This window comes from Rhipicephalus microplus, chromosome 7 (genome assembly GCF_043290135.1).
Source record: "Rhipicephalus microplus isolate Deutch F79 chromosome 7, USDA_Rmic, whole genome shotgun sequence".
Classification (NCBI taxonomy): domain Eukaryota; kingdom Metazoa; phylum Arthropoda; class Arachnida; order Ixodida; family Ixodidae; genus Rhipicephalus; species Rhipicephalus microplus.
In genome coordinates, this window is record NC_134706.1 from 2,794,190 (window position 1) to 2,816,585 (window position 22,396).

At 47.2% G+C, this 22,396-nt stretch overlaps 1 protein-coding gene across 1 annotated transcript in view; it reads right to left on the bottom strand.

The window, feature by feature from the left end:
• LOC119179438 (lysosomal alpha-mannosidase) overlaps positions 1–15,027 on the bottom strand; it is a 45,378-nt gene extending 30,351 nt beyond the window's left edge. The window contains exons 1-6 of the mRNA XM_075868381.1: positions 14,754–15,027; positions 13,534–13,633; positions 12,239–12,388; positions 10,733–10,926; positions 9,190–9,295; positions 340–419 (exon numbers count right to left, since the gene is read on the bottom strand). Coding sequence (XP_075724496.1) covers positions 340–419; positions 9,190–9,295; positions 10,733–10,926; positions 12,239–12,388; positions 13,534–13,633; positions 14,754–14,912 — 789 coding nt within the window. The 5' untranslated portion in view covers positions 14,913–15,027. The remainder of the gene's footprint in view (positions 1–339; positions 420–9,189; positions 9,296–10,732; positions 10,927–12,238; positions 12,389–13,533; positions 13,634–14,753) is intronic.
• Between the last annotated feature and the right edge of the window lie 7,369 nt (positions 15,028–22,396).

A 22,396-nucleotide genomic window follows, 5' to 3' on the forward strand; every position in this document is an offset into this window, starting at 1 on the left:
TAATACAATTTAGGTTTGCTGGATTATGAGGGTGCAGTGGCCTATAGACAGGAAGCAGCACACCGGGCCCGCGAAAGATATTGCTGCCTACGTTACTGGGGGAGGGCAGTCAGAGATTAGGCTCGCTTCCCAAGGTACTATAGATGTGAAACCTTGCGTATTGAACCCCTCTTTTGGGAGTAATATAGTTTTTGATCATCATCATCATTGCGTAGTGAACGTTCCTGCCCTGTATTTGTGTACCCCTTCTGTAAATATAGACACAGAAAAATGTGCAACGTTTTCGAAAAGCAAGACACGACTACATCAATCAGATAATAGTTTAGCCACAGCTCTCACCGTGAGAAAGTATTCCCTGAAGTTCACCATGCCGGGCGGAGAGTAACGATGGGGCAAAATGGAGGTGAAGATCTCCCACTCTGCAAGTTTACGAGTCATGAAAGAGTACATTTCATAAGTAAGACGAAAGCCACGGAGTACTTACGTATAAACGAATGCGCCGTTTGGCGTTGATTACACGTAGTAAACTCTCACTTGTCGGAACGTTGGTTTAACGAACATTTCAGAATAACGAATGTTTAGCAAGCTTTGGGTGGCTTTCCTATGCCATATACAGTGCGCAGAAACGCGGGCTATCTGAACAGCTCGCGCTTTAAGGGTGCAAGTCCAAACGAAAATAACATAATTTCCAAAACAAACTGTATCTCACATTTTTCACCCAATATCGTCTGTGTCCAACGCTGTTTCATATTCCGGTAAATGAAAGGTGAAATAAGGCTAACCAAATGTGGATCATCAGTTAATAAAGTGCTACAGTGATTTAAAGTGAATGAAAGGTTAATCTAGCGCTGTGAATTAACAGTGAATGAAATCTGAGAGTGTAGGTTTTTGTGTGTGCCCTTCGTAGCATTACCTGAAAGGTCAGACAATCCGAGCTTACCATGGGGCTGGTAAATCAAATATATGCACCAGCAGATAAAAAATATTAATCGTGACAAATACATTGAAATGAAGCAGAACAAAACTTGTCGACATCGTCACTGTATACGTTTATTCCCGCGCTGTTCGTCTACAATTAATGCTTTAGGTTTAGTTTTTTTGCCTAAAACCATTGCTCAATGGAACTCCTTGTCCGATGACATTGTAACCAGGCCTATTTCGCACATTTTTTTTTTTCTGGCAACAGTTATTGACTTCCTCAAATTATACCCATGGTTAGTTATCTCAAATTTCTTGTACATGTTCTAATTTTGCATGCGCGTGTGTATTTCGCTATTGTTGCACCTTTTCCAACTATATCCAAGTGACTATTATATGAGCTAAATTATCATTGTTACTATGTTATTGTTGTATTAGTTTATTATAGATTATCGAGAGTCTCATTTACATTACTGTACTAAATTGTCTCAGAAGAGTATCGTTCTTTCTGTACATAGAGTGCAAGATAATATTACAATGTGCCTTCCACTCCTGCAATAGCTCCACATTGGGGCTGACATCATAAATAAATGGAGCTGGTCGATACATGCGCACGGATTATTCCAAGCGCCCCCCGGAGATACTAGTTCTGGTCCAGCTACAAGTTTTTTGTGATGAAGTTTTATCAACTAGCAAGCTTTCTTTCTTTCTTTCTTTCTTTCTTTCTTTCTTTCTTTCTTTCTTTCTTTCTTTCTTTCTTTCTTTCTTCCTTTCTTTCTTTCTTTCTTTCTTTCTTTGTGTGTGTGTGTGTGTGTGTGTGTGTCTGTGTGTGTGTGTGTGTGTGTGTGTGTGTGTGTGTGTGTGTGTGTGTGTGTGTGTGTGTGTGTGTGTGTGTGTGTGTGTGTGTGCGCGTGCGTGCGTGCGTGCGTGCGTGCGTTATGTACTGACGGACAAGTAATTCGTATTTAACGTTTGCTGTTCGGTGTACGTTTTTTGCGTATAATTTCTTCATATAAACGGGTGAGCGCCAGCTAATTCTGCTTCATAGTAGTCGTCACTGCTTGTTCTGTAATACCATCAGAAAGGATTTCTAACCCGTTCTGATAAATGTTGTGAGGCGCTGCTAAAAACCCACAGGTATTTACCCAGGACCGCAGACGGCAACACGGTCTACATGCAACACACCGTAAAGTTTTCTTACAAATATTAACTAGAAGGAACTCTGGCGCCATAGGAATGATGCGTAGTACATGGATTTGCATAACCTTCGCGGTTGCAGCTTCGTTTATTCTTGTGCTTTCGCATTTGTGCTTGTGCTTGGCATTTATACTGGTGCTTTCGCAAAGAATGAACCATTCTGAACTTCGAGAACCTATTTGAATTCGTGAGCCTAAAAGGTCAAGGCCGTCAAGTGGAGGCACTGAATGTTTCTGGATTTCGTCTTGAGACAAAGCAGTTGCAAGCAACAAGGAGCCAAACAGAGTCGAAAGGACGAAGCTTAGAGAAATCTGTGCGCTACACATTCCCATGCTGCAGGCTGAAGCGTGGTGCATTGCAGCTCCCATAGACACTATGACTTTATTTTTTGCTCATTTTAGATGGAACTAACTATAGCGAGCTGTCAGCTTAAAAGATAAATCTTCAAGAGGCCATTAGTATGCACAAAAACGAGATATTGGTAGGGGCTCTTTAAGGCATCTGTTAATGCAGGGCGATCGATGAAAGGGAAAAAAATTGACAAAGACAAAAAAAGGGGGGGGGGGTACCACCGTCAGTGACGATGGTGGCCATGCTAACTTTACGAGAGACACGTGTGTGTCTCGTAAAGATATATATATATATATATATATATATATATATATATATATATATATATATATATATATATATATATTGTAACGGTAGGATGAGAACGACGAAGAAGACAAGGAGGAGGACGATGTTGTCAGATCTGTGAGCCAGCTGGGCGCCATCTTGTCCACCACCGAGTTTATTCCTCGTTTTATAAAGTAAAGTTATTCTCCCGTAACATCATTGGTGGGAGGTGCGGGGTACTCACTTCACGCAAAACGGAGCTTCGTAGCGGGCGCCTAGTGGTCTCCCCCATGGCGACTGCAGTCAACAATGCCGACCCTTCCCCGTCTACCGTGCCTTCTCCAACTACGTCCGTGCTTTCTCCAACTGGACCGTCAACCCTCATCTTGGAGCCCCCGAGAGATCCAGGTACCTTTTCTGGCACTGATGGCATTGACGTAGAAGCCTGGCTGAAGTCATACGAACGAGTGGGTGTACGTATGCGATGGGATCCAACGCTCATGCTGGCCAACGTGATTTTTTATCTCAGAGGTACCGCAAAGGTCTGGTACGAGACGCACGAGGAAGAACTGACTAGCTGGGAGTTATGCAAGCAAAAGCTCCGGGAGCTATTTGGCAGGCCTGTGGGAAGTCAACGCGCCGCCCAAAACGAGCTCGCACGTCGAGTTCAGACGTGCACCGAATCATACCTCACGTACATTCAGGACGTGCTCGCTTTGTGCCGCAAGGTAGACTCGCAGATGTCCGAAGCCGATAAGGTTGGCCATATTATTAAGGGCATAGCAGATGACGCCTTTCACCTTCTTGTGTTCAAGAATTCATCTACGGTCCACGACATTATTTCTGAATGCCGGCGCTTTGAAGAAGCGAAGAGCCGCCGTGTTCTCCACCAGTTTGCCCGGCTTCCAAACACGGCTGCAACGTCCACATGCGAAGACCCTCGCCTGCCTTCTACGGAAAGTCCCGGTGACGTTGTCCGTATTGTCCGTCGGGAAATAGAAGCCGCAGCTCCACTCGTGTCAGCTTCCCCCAACTCCGAAAGCTATCACGCCACCGTCTCTCTCATACAGACCGTCGTGAGGCAAGAACTGGCCAACGCCGGCTTAAACGTCTGCTCCATTCATCGTCCAGACTACGCCACACCAAATCCACCCGTGACTGTCCCGCCCAACCGACGTTTTTCTGCCAGCCCACATTATCGCGACCCGGCGGTATGGCGCACCCCAGACGACCGGCCGATATGCTTCAATTGCGGTCGTATAGGCCACATTTCGCGTCACTGCCGTGCTTGGTCCAGCTCTGCTCCGTGGCCTCACCCTCCGCCCCATCGCCCACCTGTCTGGAATTCACGCTCATCACCGAAAACAGAGCCGCTAACGCCTGAGAATTCCTCGCGCCCCCGATCCAGCCGCTCCCCTTCGCCACAACGCCGTTTCTCCCGCTCGCCCTCATCCCGCCGATCGCCGTCCCCAAGCTCGTTCCGGCGTTCACCTCCGGAAAACTGACGGGAGCAGCTCTTGGAGGTGATGCTGCAATACCGACCCGATCCCAAAATCCTCTACTGACCTTGCCCGCACATCAGAACCTTATCAATGTTGACGTCGACGGTGTACCTACTACAGCCCTCATTGACACTGGCGCACACGTGTCTATCATGAACGCTGACCTTAGAGCACGGCTGAAGAAAGTCCTTACTCCTGGCCCAACTCCTGTGGTCCGAACGGCCGATGGTGGAAAAGTCGCCGTAATTGGTGTGTGCTCAGCTCGCGTCAGCGTCGCCGGACACCACACATCAGTTCTGTTTTATGTTTTAGAACACTGCCCTAATGACATAATTTTGGGCCAAGACTTTTTGTCTGAACATTCGGCCTTGATAGACTGCTCTGCCGGTATAGTGCAACTCGCTCTACCTAATGTTGTTGATCCTCCAAGTTGCCCTCCAAGTCGGCTTTGTTCTACAGAACACCTGCGTCTCCCTCAACGAACAGTAGCTTACATAGGCGTCTCCCCTGTTCCACCTGTCCCAGACGGTGTTTATATTGTGTCCCCCAATGTTGACGTCCTGCTTTCGCACAACGTTGCGTTTCCTCACACCGTCATCACTATTACGGCCAATGCATCCTGCCTACCCTTAGTGAATTTTTCACTATGTACACAAGTCCTCCCTCGTGGTATATCTCTAGCCGAGATCGTGCCGGCGGCAGAGTGCCATATTTGCACTCTAAGTCATGACAGCATCCCGAGTGCCGAAAAAACTTCGTCTACTCCTCCATCAGACCAAAGTGTGTTAACCAAGATGATTGCCCCCGACTTGCCGAAAGAACAAGCTAACGACCTGCGTTCCCTGCTTGCATCTTTTTGGGACATCTTCGACCTTGGCGACCGCCCACTCGGCCAGACGTCCGTTGTTAAGCACCGGATTGATACAGGCGATACGAGTCCAATCCATCGGAGACCCTACCGTGTTTCCCATGCAGAGCGGCGCATCATCCAACAGGAGGTCGACAAAATGCTTTCTCGGAATATCATCGAGCCTTCATGCAGTCCCTGGGCGTCCCCTGTTGTACTTGTAAAGAAGAAGGACAACAGCTGGAGATTTTGCGTCGATTATCGCCATTTAAACAAAATAACGAAGAAGGACGTCTACCCTTTACCACGCATAGACGATGCCCTGGATTGCCTTCACGGCGCAAAATATTTTTCCTCCATTGACCTCCGCTCTGGGTACTGGCAGATTGCCGTTGATGACATGGACCGTGAGAAAACGGCGTTTATCACTCCCGACGGCCTTTACGAGTTTAAAGTGATGCCATTCGGTTTATGTAATGCGCCCGCCACATTCGAACGTATGATGGACGCTCTGTTGCACGGCTTCAAGTGGTCCATCTGCCTGTGCTACCTGGACGACGTTATCGTTTTTTCGCCTTCTTTTGCGACGCACCTTGAAAGGCTATCGAAAATCTTATCTGTCTTTCGTAAGGCGGGCCTGCAACTCAATTCGGCAAAGTGCCACTTCGGCCGTCGTGAAATTTCTGTCCTCGGACACCTCGTTGATTCCGTGGGGGTTCGCCCTGATCAAGATAAAATACGCGCAGTAAGAGATTTCCCTGTACCAACCTGTACCAAAGACGTTCGCAGTTTCGTTGGCCTCTGTTCTTACTTCCGCCGCTTTGTTAAAAACTTCGCCGACGTAGCACGCCCTCTCACTCAACTTCTCAAAAAAGACGCTGGCTTCATTTGGGGCCCTGAGCAAGCAGATGCGTTTCAAAATCTAGTGTGTCTGCTTACGTCTCCGCCTATCCTCGCCCACTTTGATATTTCATCTCCAACAGAAGTTCGTACAGACGCAAGTGGCTATGGCATCGGTGCAGTCCTCGCCCAGAAACAACAAGGACGAGACCGTGTTGTTGCTTATGCCAGCCGCCTTCTTTCGCCTGCTGAAAGAAAATATTCAATAACCGAACGGGAATGTTTGGCACTTGTTTGGGCAGTCGGTAAATTTCGTCCCTATTTGTACGGCCGGCCATTCACAGTAATCACAGATCACCACGCCTTGTGCTGGCTTTCGTCCCTTAAAGACCCTTCAGGCCGTCTTGGCCGTTGGGCGCTGCGCCTTCAAGAATTTGATTACTCAGTCCTGTATAAAACCGGCCGCCTGCATCAAGATGCGGACTGCTTGTCCCGGTATCCTGTCGACCCTCCAGACGGCGACTCTTCTAAAACCACCCTTCCTATCGACGTTTTCTCTCTATCCGCGTTTCATGACATTGGAATCGAGCAGCGACGAGATACTTTCTTGGACGGTATTATCCGAAGGCTCACATCGGTGAGGCCCGACCCTTCCCTTCGAATGTTTGAAATACATGATGGTGTATTGTACCGTTGCAATATGCGTCCTGACGGCCCCGAAAGACTACTCGTCGTTCCCATTCAATTGCGTCACACTGTTCTCGCCCAGCTTCATGATGCACCTACAGCGGGTCACCTCGGCGTGTCACGGACCTACGACACAGTTCGCCGGCGCTTCTTCTGGCCTGGCATGTACCGCGACGTCTGCCGTTATATTGCAGCCTGCGACCCTTGTCAACGACGGAAAAAACCAAATGCCCCTCCGGCCGGACGTCTTCAGCCACTGCACATCCCACAAGACCCATTCTACCGTGTTGGCGTGGACCTGCTTGGCCCTTTTCCTACGTCAGCTGCGGGTAATCGGTGGATTGCAGTAGCAACCGATTATGCTACCCGATACGCGATCACACGGGCCCTTCCAACCAGCTGTGCAACTGACGTGGCCGATTTCCTTTTGGAGGACGTCATCTTACATCATGGCGCCCCTCGACAACTCCTTACCGACCGAGGCAGCTACTTCCTTTCCAAAGTGGTTGATGACCTCCTCCGCTCCTGCGCCACTAAACACAAGCTCTCGACTGCTTACCATCCACAAACAAATGGTCTAACGGAGCGCCTCAATCGCACTCTCACCGACATGCTCTCCATGTATGTCTCCGCCGATCACCGCGACTGGGACACTACGTTACCGTTTGTAACATTCGCGTACAATTCTTCCAGACACGACACCGCTGGGTTCTCTCCTTTTTTTCTGTTGTTCGGCCGTGACCCTGCGCTACCTTTCGACACCCTCCTGCCGGCCGGACTAAATGACAAGTCTCAGTACGCTCGTGATGCAATAATGAAGGCCCAAGCGGCACGCCAAGTTGCTCGACGACGCTTACTGGACTCCCAGGACAATCAGAAGAGCGTATACGACGCCCGCCATCGTGACGTCCACTTCACACCCGGAGATCTCGTTCTGTTATGGTTCCCCTCGCGCCGCGTTGGACTTTCGGAGAAGTTACTCCCACGCTATTCAGGTCCCTACCGTATCTTACGCCAAGTAACTGACGTCACATACGAAATCACCCCTACGGACCCCGCCATCCTTCACCCTCACACTGACGTAGTGCATGTTACGCGACTCAAACCGTATTACTCCAGTGCCTCCTGATTAGCACCGGGTCGGTGCTCCAGCCGCCGGGGAAATCATGTAACGGTAGGATGAGAACGACGAAGAAGACAAGGAGGAGGACGATGTTGTCAGATCTGTGAGCCAGCTGGGCGCCATCTTGTCCACCACCGAGTTTATTCCTCGTTTTATAAAGTAAAGTTATTCTCCCGTAACAATATATATATATATATATATAGTAACAACATCGCTCGCGTTCTTTCACCGCATTCTGCAAGCTCTCTGTATGTCATAGGAACCCCGCATCAGTGTAAAACAATTCTCTATGCAAGTGCGTACATCTCTAGGAAAAGGTGAACAGCAGCAAGACACATCGAATGCAGAAAACAGGATGACGCCTGTCTCGTTTCTTCTTGTCTAGCCATCTATCGCAGTTGGACGTACGTATACGCATGAAAGAAAAAAGTTTGTCACGAGCTTCAAGGGACAACGAAAGTCCAAGACAAAAATTTAACCAGCTCTGCCTCGCGGACACTTGTTGAATTTGTGGCGTTCCCTTCGTCAGTATAACGCATTAAGGCCAAACCTCATAAGCGCGAAAATGCACGCGACAGCGACAAGCGACAAGCGACGTAGATCGGCTTCGCGCGATCAGTCGCTAGCACAGGCAAACCTCATTCACGCGACGGCTTCGGCGAGCGAATTCCACTGTTGCTGGCATGAGGCCGTCTACTCGCACCAAGAAAACCGCGTAGCGGGCGGTATGCAATTTAAAAACAAGATATATTGTTGTGTAATGAAACGGAAAGTGTTTATTATTGCCTTGCAGCACTTTTTATATGCACATGCGTAATAAACATTGCGTTATTTCTTGTTGCACATACGTGACTCGGGCAGGGTCACGTGCACCTATGTAGTCTTTGTCTTTTCCGGTATTTCGCTATTGGCTGCTTCAGCCCAGCACTCCCGGGCGATGAGCGACGGTTTCCAAATCTGGAGAACCGAGCGATCGCGCGAAAACGAGCTCGCGACACGTCGCGCGAACGCCCTGTTTCGTCGCTCATAGCGTCGCTCGTCGCTGTCGCGTGCATTTTCGCGCTTATGAGGTTTGGCCCTTACTGTGCTCGGAAAGGCTTTCAGAGACGCTGTATCACTGCTCTTTATTAAACACGTTTTGTTTAGCTTTGAAGTAGTACTCCAGTGGTATGATTATGATAACGCGTTCGCGATTTGTTCGGCTATTTCACTCTTCCAATTTAGTGGAAGTTGTATGTGGGGGGATTTACCCAGTATTTACGGCATATACGTATTCATGATTATGATTATTAGTGGTATTAGTACCCAATGTCTGAGGCACATGCCCGCTTATGATGCCCACAAGCGTTACCACACGACACGATAACAGAGCCTGTGCTGTCTTCCTGTATACGCTTTGCTACAAAGAGTCCGTATTGTTTCACCATTGCGTGGAAACCAAGTATAGGGACACTTACCGAGCTTTTCGTCGGCGTGCCACACGAACTCCAAGGCGTCTTGGTTTCCCCTCCAGCGTCGCTCCAGGTGATGCACTCGGCCCAGGAAGAGGCCGTCGAAACCCATCTGCGAGGATGTGCCGACCGCTCAACTCATAACAATAAAGCTTGACAGCGTGTTATGCTCCCCGTTAAGTGTGTTAAGCGTTCGGCAATGCTTTGAGTCATACAACCGGAGACCAGGCTTCTTGAAAGACATTAGATGCCGTATAGGAAGAGACATGCATTTATCGTTATCTTCATCATTATCTTCCTCATCATGCTGACTACGCTTACTGCTGGTCTCACCCATGTTCCGCCAATCGACCCGGTCCTGTGCATGCTGCTGGCTCGTTATACCCGCCAACTTCTCAATCTCATCAGCCCACCTAACTTTCTGTCTCGCCCTCGTGCGTTTGCCTTCTCTTGGGATCCAGTTATTCTTAATTACCAGCAGTTACTCTGTCTACACGCCAGAGTTATTCAATCATTCCAGTTGCGAAACTGCGTTCCGAAAGCCGGACACGCAATTGGCCCGATTTTGCAAGAGTCGGCAGACTTTCGCGATATCTGGGAGCGGGACGCGAAACAAAATAATGCGTTTAATAGCTGGCGTGCTGATCAACAGGTGGCGCGTCGATGTGCACACTTCCGACATCTGGGCCAATTGCGTGTATGGATTTTGATACATGGAGCCTATGGGGAGTTACGCAACTCGTATGATTGAATAACTCTGCTATGCGCAAGGCGTCCGGCCCATGTCCATTTAACACACATTGAACTACCTTGAATTCCTTATTCAGACACATTGTTTCGCCCCCTATGAAGCTTTCTGCACCTTACGTAGCGTTGCACAACCTCCGAGATCGGCTATCTTTACCGAGTGACGATGCCACGGGATAACGTAATTACGTGACCTGACACGATGACATTACAAATTTTTACTACTTGTGACGTTCTCATGACGTCTGCATGACCTGATCAATGCCATAGCTCACGTGAACCCCCCCCCTCCCCCCGTTGGTTGAGAGTGAAAAGATAGGCAAGCTTCACGATGGATGCGAAAAAATATGAGGCGAGTACATAAGTGCTCATCACAGTGGTCTGCCTTTGCTCCCTGGCTTTTCAGGAGTAAAGGTTATGTGATAAGTAAACAGTTCTTGTAATGCAACATCGCGATTCCTCGGTCGTCGTCGTCGAAAACATGGTGGTCATGGCTCATGACTTTACACTTTGAACAATGGCGTGACAGGCCGAGTGAGGAACTGTATTTGGATGCGCATAAATGTGTATGACCAAATGAATAAAGGCAGTTAATAGTTGGCGCTCCATCTGTGCACATCACTACTTCCTGTGTTCGTCTAACTCGCCCATCAAGAACTCATTCTGAAGAGATTGCTATGTGATCGACTTGACGAACCTCTTAGATGATAAAGAGGAAGGTGACGCCACTCCCCCTCCCCTTCTGTGTGCACATCTATGACCACCATCACGTGTCAATCCTGGACGTGAGTTGTAGACTCGCCTGTGCGAAGAGGGCAGCCTGCTCCCTGGAGTGGCCGTACGGGTCCAACTGCCAGACCGCACGGGGAAGTGCGCATGCGCCAAACGTGGCGTTGATCCAGCGCATGCCCAGCGTCATCTGGTCCAAGATGTCCGAGTAGTGCGTGCTCGCCTCGTCATTCATCACTATGCCGCCGTTCACCAACTCCACGCGGCCTGTGGCACATCCGTCCAATAAATAAATAAAATAAATAAATAAATATTTATGAGTAACATAGTAAGAGAATGCAACAGAAGTAAGTATGCTGTTAGATTCCATGAAAACCGAGATACCACTCGTCTTTCTTGGTGCGAAAAGGCGAAACAGTTCTATTGTTAGACTGTGCACAATCAAGAAAGAAAACAGAACAAGTGCTGGTCTAACAGAAAGCCCAGAACTCCCGGCAACGACTGCGGCAGCTTCTGGCCGCCAGTGGCAAGCGGCAAGCCCCGCCACCCTTCCCAAAGACTGGCCGGGATAGTAGCGAGCGGCGCTTGCGGTTTCGCCAGCATACTGTCGGTGCCTGCGGCACGCATGCATTTCATGGGTCGCAGCTCATCGCCTGCGTGCTGCAGGTGAGGCGGGGACGAAACGCTGGAGCCTAGTCCTTGCTCCTGCCCTGGCCGTGGAACGATGCGTGATGATGAGCCGCCACTGCCTGCTCGCTCTCCTTGCGGCAATGGAGGAGGAGAAAAGTTTATTTGGAAGAAATAAAAATAAATGCAGACAGGTATGGTTGGGCCTTCAGTCCAGAGCTCTGCTGGCACAGGCGGCTCACTGGGCCTGGTGAAGCAAAGCTGTTTGCCTCTGCTTTTCCTCGTCCGCAAGTCATGCCTCCCACTGCCTGTGAGACATGTGCGAATGCGTAGTAATACGTGGGCTGTCGACTTGTGTGGCATCTCAGTGCACTCCAATGTTATGAAACTGAGTGTCTTCTCCTGTCTTCGTCTAAGTCGAACTGTTTTCTTCAAAAATAGGCACTATACTCTATTGGCGTGGGCGGATGGAGTCATACCGAAGTTTCTGGCTACGACACTGCTAAAACGGGAGTGAATTGTACGTAAAAACACCATGCGCCCTTCATCACACACACAGTCCCTTCATTAGAGAGAAAAATAGATGGCTGTGTTATGCAATAGTTTAAATTCTAAGCAATTTGACACGTATCAGAGATCTCCCGTGCCCTTTTATATCGGCACTGCACGCTAACGGAGGTACCCGTGATCATGGAGGTACCCTTGGGCCTTCCTTCATGGGAACCTGCATGCCGATGAGCGAAACATCGCGCCCTGTAATGGAAGGCAGTGCGCGCCTGCAATGTCTTCATGATTATGCTAATTTCGTGACACTGATGATTGTGATAATGACGATGGTGATGGGAATTCTGATGAGTAATAAAATGCTTATGCATTTTACTGACACTGTCACGATGACGGAATTCTTACCAGGATAAAAATCGACCACCCGCACCTCCTGTTGCCACATTACCTTCGGCGATAAATTTTCTGAAGATGATCCTGAAGACCTCGCTACTGGACTCGTACCAATTCTTCAGGAAGGCCATCTCGGTCATGCTGAACATGCGCTTCTTGTTCTTCAGCAGCTCACCGCTGACAGAGTTCAAGATGGCCGTCGCCTCTGGAACGGTGTAGGAACACACTGTAGTCATAGTTATAACACTAGCAAGCATAATTAATCGAGGCATCGGGCAAATTGACTACGTGTTATTGAGAAACAAAATAAAATCTACGGCTGATTATGCCGTGGATTTTCATCGCCGTTTTTCTTTTTGTTAATCTGACAATGTTGTCAGTGATGTTGCTGCTTTCAGTGCGTGTCTTTCACGCCATGAACAACAAGGTGTTTTTGGCTAAAGCGTTTTGTTCAGTGTGTTACATTCTTACAAGCAGCGCTCGTATGGGCACCATTCATATTGCTGTTTCTGAAAGTGGATATGGAAGCATTGTTTGTCCACAGCACTGGTCTGTCACAAGGAGTGTCAACTGTCGAACGCAAGGAGCCTCATGCAAATTTAAGACGCTTTGCTTTTGCAAAAAGTGAGCGAAACCCGAACATGACCGGCATGAAGGTGTTCTTTTATCTCGTCTGTAACTTGATTTTTAATAAGGCACTCGACTGGGCCGGTTGGTGCTGCATGGTTGACGAAGATAGACGAAAAGTGCTTAACAGCGCTAACGACAGCAGGGGATTGAAGAGACGAGACATCTGTTTTTTTCAGAAGCCTACTGTAGTTCTGTTTGATCGGAAATCGAAAAGCGAACATGCACCTCAAGTTAGGCGTGGGTCAACTTCACTATACAATAAATATAGCAAATAGAAATCATACAACAAATATGGTTGGAGCATGTATGATTATATTAACATGTTGAATCGGGCTGGTTGGTGCGCTACTGAATTTGAAAGAAAACAGCGCCCAGAACAGTGCACTGACGGGATGAAAACAAGAAAACGCATTTGTCCACACATGAAATTAACTTACGAAACACTTCAGTGTAGTCGCATAAAACTTTAGAAGACCGCGAGGCATTTTCTCCTCAAAGGCGGACGCACACAATCCTGCGCCAACGGACGTGCCCTCCGGACTGACGTCATAAGGTGCACGGCCGGAGAACATTTTCAAATGCATGAGCCGCACGGTTTGTTTAGTCGCAGAGGCGATCGGGCACCGTGATTCGGTCGTCTGCTCAGAGCCTCACGGGACGTCTTAAGATGTATCCGAGTATGAATACCGCAGCCTCCGCAATGTCACAGAATGAGCTTACTTCTCAAGTTGACTTCGAAGGTGTTGTGGGAGGCGATGTCCATGTGCGAGTGCGGCACGAAGTGAATGTTGATCACGTTCGGCTTGGCCTTCGGACAAAGCTGCAGAAAAGTGGGTAGAGCAGTTGAAAGAGTCATTCACTTGCGTGGTGCTAGGCAGTGAGCGAGCCAAGAAAAAAAAGGCGAGATCAACAGGCCGCTGTAGGTTCAGCTCTCTCAGTGGGCATAGCCAGGTGACATCGAGTTTACTAGCGTTTATTGTGGACCGAATAAGGTTATTTCACCCACTCACTAATGCACTCACCAAACTTCAGGTGGGGGGTAGTGGTACAGAGACAGTGTAGTGACACTTTTTTTTAAGTAGCATTACGGTTCAATAAGTATTGTGCTGGCGTCACGATTATGGCTTGAGGACCATGGGGCAGCACATGTCTTACGTGAACCTGATGATGATGACGGGGACAAGTCCACGATAGAGATGAGGTAAGAAAAATGAATGAGCGATCGTAATAGCCACTTGCGTAATAGCACGTCACTTAATGGCGCAGGTTAGTGAGAATGGAGCGTGCACACTCTCGGAATAGTGAAAAAGAAGAAAGGATGTCTTTTTCCTCCCTCTCGTGTTTCCTTCCTTGAGTTATATAAGCCGTTCACGAACGGAGGGTGCGTTATCATCATGAATTCTTAATAGGAAAGTAGCGAGAGGAACGATGATGATTATTAAGGTGGCACGAAAGCACGCCCTTTTTACTCGGTGTTTTATCATTTTGAGTACTTTACAGGCCCACGAGCCATTGCGTATAGAGGCACTGCAATTACCACATTGTATATATAAAAAACAAATGGCCGCGCATTCACATGAAATTTGAACGCATAATGCGTATAGCGTAATAAATAAATAATGCATAATAAAGTTGAGAGTTGGACGGAAGCCCGTCTGGTCAGGCACATGCATGAAGACAACTGAAACAAGACGCTGATCCCGCAAAAACAAACGAAAGCAAGACGCCTCTGTCTCTCTATTTGTTAACAAAGCGTTGGCCAAAATGTCTTGCTTTTATTTGCTTTTATCGTGGTCAGTATCTTGTTTATATTGTCTTCCCATAATCCATAAAAAATGCGTAACCTAATACTTGCAAAATATATACAAATGTGGTACTTGACGTATTTTGCGTATAGGGGCTGTTAGGTATTGATTTATATATAGAACGTAGAAGCTCACCCTGAACGTGCAGTGAATCTCACTTCCAGGTGGCTTCGTTCCCGAGCCTCCAGGTGGCACTGAGCGAAGCGGCCCCATACCGGCTGCCATTGGCTGCGCGGTGGCAGTGACCAGAAAAGTGGCTGTGGCCGCCGCAATGATGATACCGCCGCACCACATGGCTTGCGGGCTCTTCCCTCCTACCTGCTCGTTAGAAAGGTAACGCTACTAGGAACGACTAAGCCAATTGCATTTTGCAGCGAAGATCTGTTTGTGAGACACTAGTTCGTTTGTTAAGACGAATTAACTCCTAATGTGCTCATTAAACCAAAAGTAAGATGGGATTTATCGAAGGCTTTTTTTTTTCGACCCATTTTAATCAAACCAATAGGCAGTGAAGCTAAAGAAGGTGTATGGGGACATTACTTGCATACTTTACTCTAGTATATTATTTATGACGCAAATAGAAAACAAATGAAGCGGTTGGAAAACCATTTTGCCGCCGGTAGGAACCGAACGCACAACCTTCGAACCTACAACTGTCCATTATGCCAGAGTCACGTCGAGGATTCGCGAAGCAGATGCTTACCTGCTCAAAGCACAGTGAAGGCTTGGCAGAAAAAGAGAAATTTCCCGGATGTACGTCTCGCGGAGGTGTACACCTTCGCGGCCGCAGCTTCATTCGACATAAAAACGGGTCGGGATTCTCAATGTTTTCAGGCTCTGTGGGTTCGCTTGATGCTGGTGGGCGTCTTATCCGCAGGAGAGCGAGGGGGCGCTTTCGTCGTCTTTTGATGATTGCTTAGAGTGCTTAGCGCTTTAAGGGACCAGCTTGTCGTCCATCCGTAGATGTCATGTCGCGTGGTCACGCTCACAATCAAATGGTCGATGCGGCCTTAAAACAAGGGTACCAATGCCCAAAACCAAGTTGAGATAAACAAATGTTCTACGGTAATGTAATTAACAGAAATGAACAAGATATATTCACAAAAACAAACTTTAAGTCTCTAACAAATTCAGGAAACGTGCGGCTGGCGCACGCGCCGAGAAAGAGAGGGCGCCACCATTTCCCCGATTGCTCTGCGAAGACAGCAGCCCACGCCAATGGGATCTCGTACTAAAGATCCCTCACACCTACCTACTAAATCTTAACAAACGTTTTATCCTCTATTTCTTCTCTGCACATTGGGCATTAGTATACCGGCAGAAGAAGGCGGCTTTTACCGTCGAGTCGCCTTGGACGTAAAGGACGGCTCTGGTAACCTTAGCGCAGCGAGCTGTCGAAGCGTGTAGATTTTTCGTCATTCTTGCCTCAACCAAGAAATGCGCTTAAAGGGACGTGGAAAGCTCGTTCTTAAGCGACAACGTGGAACTGCACACGCACTAGATGACGTCAACCTGAGCAGAGCTGCATGCATGGACGCGTATCGTGGCTAAGCATCCATGCCCGATAAGAATACCGAGGTTCTGCCTCGATAAGCGTTTATGCAGGTCCACTGTATGCTTAGGCGGACGTCACCTAGCAAATGCGTGTGGCTGCCGGCGGTTCCTCATTGTCGTTTTACGGGTGACCTTGGCACGACCCCTTTGAGTTATGCTTTTGCAAAGCAATGGTCTCCTTCTTTCTTAGACCAAGCTAAGTTGGGCTACCACTCGACAAACATCGTTTAATCGCGTTCGACTGCAATGTTTTAGGGGCGAAGCACCTTAGGACCAAGCCATCACGGGGAGATTCGTGAATGTGTGACATAAAATTAAAGTGTAACCATGGAGTAATATTAGTTAAAATTGTGACAGAACAAGATGAAACACCTACAAGCACAAGTTTTTCGTAGCAGTCGGCGACTTCAATGCACACTCGTATTGAAATGACCGATTTCTGTTCTCGCCATTCTTGGATATATAGAAACCGCCAATAACTTATGGCACAAACCCGCATAGCTGTGGCACATACCCACTGATGTGAATATTTAAAAAATGTTTGCAATAGATGAACAATAATAATTATGATTATGATGAAACAATATAAAACACCTACAAGCAAAACGTTTTGTACAAGTCGGTGACTTCAACGTAGACACTACGGACCTTGGGACCTATAGGTTTGTCATCGACTGTTTAAGTCACGTTATGCCAATCAATATACATTAATGTGGCGCAACGTGCGATTAATCACTGATATGATACCCAGAGCTTCGCTCACTCGTCATGATTCATTTTGTGGAGATGCATGGATTTTTATCACCTTCAGTATAGTATATCGAAGCAATTCTGCCTCGAACTACAGATATATAGTTCAGCTATTAGGTAAGAACTAATGATAAAACAAGGTGCGTGGCTATACACTACACACTGAGAACAGAATCACACAAATGGCGACGTTCTTTGCTAAGATTTACCGTCTCAAAACACCGACATTATTATGAGGGACGCCGTAGTGGAGAGATTTGCACATTTGAATCATCTGGGCTGTTTTTGTACGTGCACACGATTCTAAGTATACAGCATTCGAAATGAGGCCCCCGTGGTCAGTACTCGATCCTGCGACATTCATATACCGTAAGTCGGGCACAATAACCCCTTGACTATTGGACGGGTGTCACAGCCCTGAAGGTTTTATGTTCGTCGGAGAATTTTTACGACGTAATTTCCTAATAGTTAAAACCTCAGAAGACCACAAAGTAATATAGCCAGTGGGTTAAATATTTATGAATTTACAAAAATGATGTCAGATCAGGTCATCACTCAGCGCACAGGGGTCATAAAATTAGAAAAATGGCTTCTCTATTCTTGCTACTCACTAGAGTGCGCAAAATCTGAACCAACGTCGTAATTCACAGGGTGGAAGCCCTTGAAACAACTTCGAGACTTCATCCCAAAAGCGGCGCCTAGCCATTTCAATTGCCAATGCCTCGTCGTCAAATATATGTGACTTCGGTCAAGCTTTTTCTTCTTCCTTGAGGCTCCCAGCTCCGCAAATATACCACGATAATAATGTCGATCGCAGTGGGAATCATCGAATGAATTGTCCCTCAAGAATTTTCCCTTCAAGTCTCGCTTCCAAAGTGTTAAGCAAAGTTCTGTGTGGTGTCGTAACAACGACAGGCTCGAAAGGCCTCCCTGCAAGTTCGTTTCGTTATCAGAAGGTTTTAACACCATACTCACGTTGCCAGCTGCAGGCTATAGCTTCGATAGCGGGACAAAGTTGAGCGGAGGCGTCGTGCTGCTCTTGTCGCGCAGAACGAAGACGATCCTCTCTCCGTCCTCGGAGTGCTTCGCTACAATGCGCGACAATGTAGCAGTACTGACATCGGAGAAGGCACATCCGGATTGCTGCGGCGCTAAGACTATGCAGCTATACTCACTCGGCTTGTTCGGCGATAGCGCATAGTAGTCAAAATTTACGAACCTCTTAGCGAACGCAAAACGTATCTGAACACTTTTGGTCTCTTAATAAAAACAAGGAAGGAAGGAAGGAACATGAGGGAAAGTAAAGGCAGGAATGTTAACCAGTCTAGAACGACCGGTATGCCACCCTACACTGGGGACAGGGAAGAGGAAGTTTGAAAGATGGAGAGAGAGAGAGAGAGAGAGAGAGAGAGAGAGAGAGAGAGAGAGGAGAGCATGCGCACGTTCTGGAGCCAAGGAACGCATAGATTAAAGTTAGCTTTAGATGACTCATCAAACGGGTTGCAGAAATTAGGTGCCTTTTATCATCTTCTAACCACTACCACCACCACCAAACGCGAAGATTGAGTTGCACCAGGCGTGAAAACACTTGAACTGAGCAACGAGTGGGTGTTTTGAAGGCCCACTAATTACGAAGTGTCATGGTCAACATATATAGGTTCGCGCATTGCCTCGCGTAGTGGGCTCTTTACCGATTCTCAAAAGGAAGGATTAGGGGCCCATAACAAGTCTAATTGCAGTAGGCACTCAATGATACTGCAAGACAGCAGCGATATCATGGTCTAGACGCTGTTTTAAATGCAAAGCATCTCTTAACGAACTTCGGCGACATTGAGCGTATCTATCTATCTATCTATCTATCTATCTATCTATCTATCTATCTATCTATCTATCTATCTATCTATCTATCTATCTATCTATCTATCTATCTAGCCACCTACGACTTTTCGCTCTCCTGGCCATTTCGATTATGGTATCGATACCAAACTTGGTATGGCATAACATGACTGTACGAAGAGCATATTTGACTGGTCATAACATAAAAACCATGACATGTATGTCATGGATGTCATTATTTACATTTCCTGATCCTGCAGCTCTCGCGGTGGTTTCGTTCACATGACATGTTGCAAAACTGTTATGGTATGACATGATTGCATGGCGAACACAAGCGACATACCCTAACATAAAAATCATAATATGCGGGTCATGTAACAACATGACTACATGCCACGCTCATGATGCGCTCGCGGCCGTTTTGCTAGCGTCACATATGCCAAATTTGGTACTACGGGACGTGAATGGATGACGAAGGTATGCGACAGGTGCAAACTTGATAATCATGAGAAGCGTGCCATGTAAGAACATGACTACATGCCACAGTCAAGGCGCCAATACATTTCGACATGACGCGGTGCGCATGCTCGCCGGCGTTCATTTCGTCGCGTCACATCGGTGTTGCCATGCCAAGCGCCGGTCCTGCCATTTGGGCTGTATTCCAGTTCTCAGACAGCACGTAGACAGTCTACGCAGACTGCTTAGAAGACGGCACCGAGTTCATGTTGTCCGAGAATTGGAACACGTTTAGACAGCTTTTAGGTGACGATGCGCCACATCGCGTCGAGAACAAAAAAAAAGCTAAAAGAAACAAACGTAACAGTTGTAATTTATGGCTTATTTCATGTTAAAATAAAAAATAAATAAACGTTACTCCCATTGAGCGTCTGGGAAAGCATCTGCTTGTGTGCAGACGGCCATTCTGGCGAGATTTGATCTATCTGAGTGATTCGCTGAGCCGCCATCTTGTTTAGACAGCAAAGTAGCCTGCATCGTATTTGTCTACGATGCGGTCTTCTCGGAGCTGCCTACTTTGCCGGCTACGTGAGAATTGGAGTGGGACTTAAGATGGCTGCCGTCCATTTAGCTGTCTATTTAGCCGTCTACGGTGAGTATTGGAACACAGCCATACTCGCAGGCACGTGCCGCGCTGCGTTGCTTTGACGCATGCGCGTTTCAGCGCGTCCGGCGTACCTCCGTTATGCATACCTCCGTCACGAAAAGAGGAAGACGCAGTGTTTTCTGGGTAACGCATCGGCGTGAAATGCAGCATGTCGCATTTCGCGCCGATTGCTGTCGGTCCGCGCCGACGCACGCTAGTCGCGCCTGGCGTCAGACTATAGAGTGCTCGCGTTTTTCTAACATAGCGTCGCTGTGCCCAGCATGCGGGCGTGTCAACGCTATACAGTGGACTATATGGGCCCTCCATGATGCGCTCACGGCCGTTTTGCTAGCTCCGCATTTACCAAATTTGTAGTTTCGTGACGTCAATGGATGATAAAATATACGGCTGGTGCAAACATGATATCATGACACGCGTGTCATGTAAGAACATGACAACATACCACGCTCATAGCGTGCTCACGGCTGTTTCGCTAGCTCCACATAAACTAAATTTGGTATCACGGGACGTGAATAGATGACGAGGGTAAATGACACATCCAAACATAATAATCATGACACGGAAGTCATGTACTACATCATTTACCTCCCCCTCGTAACGTTGTGCTGATTTTAAAGTGACATGTCAACATTTCTTTTTCATGATTCTCATATCATCGATTTCCACTGTACGTGGGATCTGCCAGTTTTATTCAGCGGAGCCGCCGGAGCAATTCTTCGGACGACGAAGATGGTGATGATCATTAGGTGAAGAGGATGAAGAACAGACGCTACTACAAACGAAACGACCAATGTTACACGCGCAGTCGTTCGTTCCCTCACGCGTCACGTCAGAAGGCGATGCGCACGGGCTTCGATGATACTCTTCAAGGCGAAGTGCGAGCCTTAGATGCCTAATCACGAAATTTGACCGGCGTGTTGCGTCGGTGGACAAGACGAAAGGGGAGATCACCGTGATGATGTACCGATCTCGGCTGCTCACCCGAAGGTGCCGGGTTCGATCCTGGCCGTGGTGGTCACATAGAGCCCGAGTACTGCACTTTGTGCACAACAAACACCAGTTTATTATTATTATTATTATTATTATTATTATTATTATTATTATTATTATTATTATTATTATTATTATTATTATTATTATTATTATTATTATTATTATTATTATTATTATTATTACTGAAAAGGAAATCAATTATTGTGAAGTAAAAACAGTGGAGGAGAACAACTGGACGCGACATAATGAAAATTGTTTGAATTTAACGTCTCTAAACCACGATAGAAATATGAGGAACGCCGTATGCGGAAATTTCAACAAGGGTGTGTTCAACGTGGGCCGAAACATTTTCAGTTTAACTGTGTGGTGTTTCTTTTCTTTAATGGCTTCACTGCCGCTTGCTTTCTATTTGGGGGGGGGGGGGGGGTATGACGTTTGGGCTTCACTGAATTTCCGCTGAGGTCATTCTGGGCGTGTTTATTGCTTTGTTGGACGATTTCCATCACCTGCGGGTAGTCTGCATTGTTGTGGTTGGGTGTATCATAGTGGTTACCATTCTTTCTCGTTGCCGTTATACATTTACATGGGAAAAATGCTTGAGTGAACTTAGATATAGGTGTGCCTTGAGGAACCACCGACGGTCGAAATTTTCAGAGCCCTTCACTACGGCTTCTCCCATAATCACATCGTAATTTTGGGACGTTAAACGCTGTGGATTGTAATTATAACTTTCTATAAATTTCAGTTCGATTTCGAGCGACTGTCTGGTGTGGCTAATGTTCCCGTGGCGCTCATTTGCTTTGCCTCGTGTATTCTGTACATTACTGATATAGCACATTTTCAAGCACATTGGCGTGCTTGATTATTTTACAGCACATTGGCGTGTGGCGCAGTGCAGACAACGCAACTTTAACCTCTTTCTTTGAGGCCACATTCTTGTGCGAAATGCCATGCAAATATAGCGTTGTCTGCTTTTTGGTACATCGGCTGCTTAACATTAGGTGGTGGCGGCGGCGTGGTCGACCAAAACCAGGCGCAGGCGAGCGTTCGGAAACACGGGTGCAGAAAAACACCTTCGAGGTAACCCTGAAAAGTTCGCCGGTCACATGTATATTATTGCATGTACCATCACTTTTGTACTCATATTTCCACGGTTGACCGAAAAGTTCGCTTCCCTGTACCGGGTAATTATTAAGTAAGATGAATTCGTGCAGGCGCACGTATAAAATATTACAAATGTGCCTCGATTATCCAAATAGTTGTTACAGCAATAAAAATAAATACTACCTCATTATTCACGATTTTTTACAAGTATGATAAAAGTAAAGGCACCGAGAGGATTTTTGTTGCAATATAGCTATATATGGACATTCTCGGCTAAATTTCGCCGCCGGCGTCGATGTCATTCACCGTATATGTGTACGCATCTGTGTATATGAAAACGCAAGAAAGAAAGAAATTCCAGAAAAAGAAATACTCCGGTGCGCGGAATCGACCGTGGGATCTCCGCGTCGTGAACGCG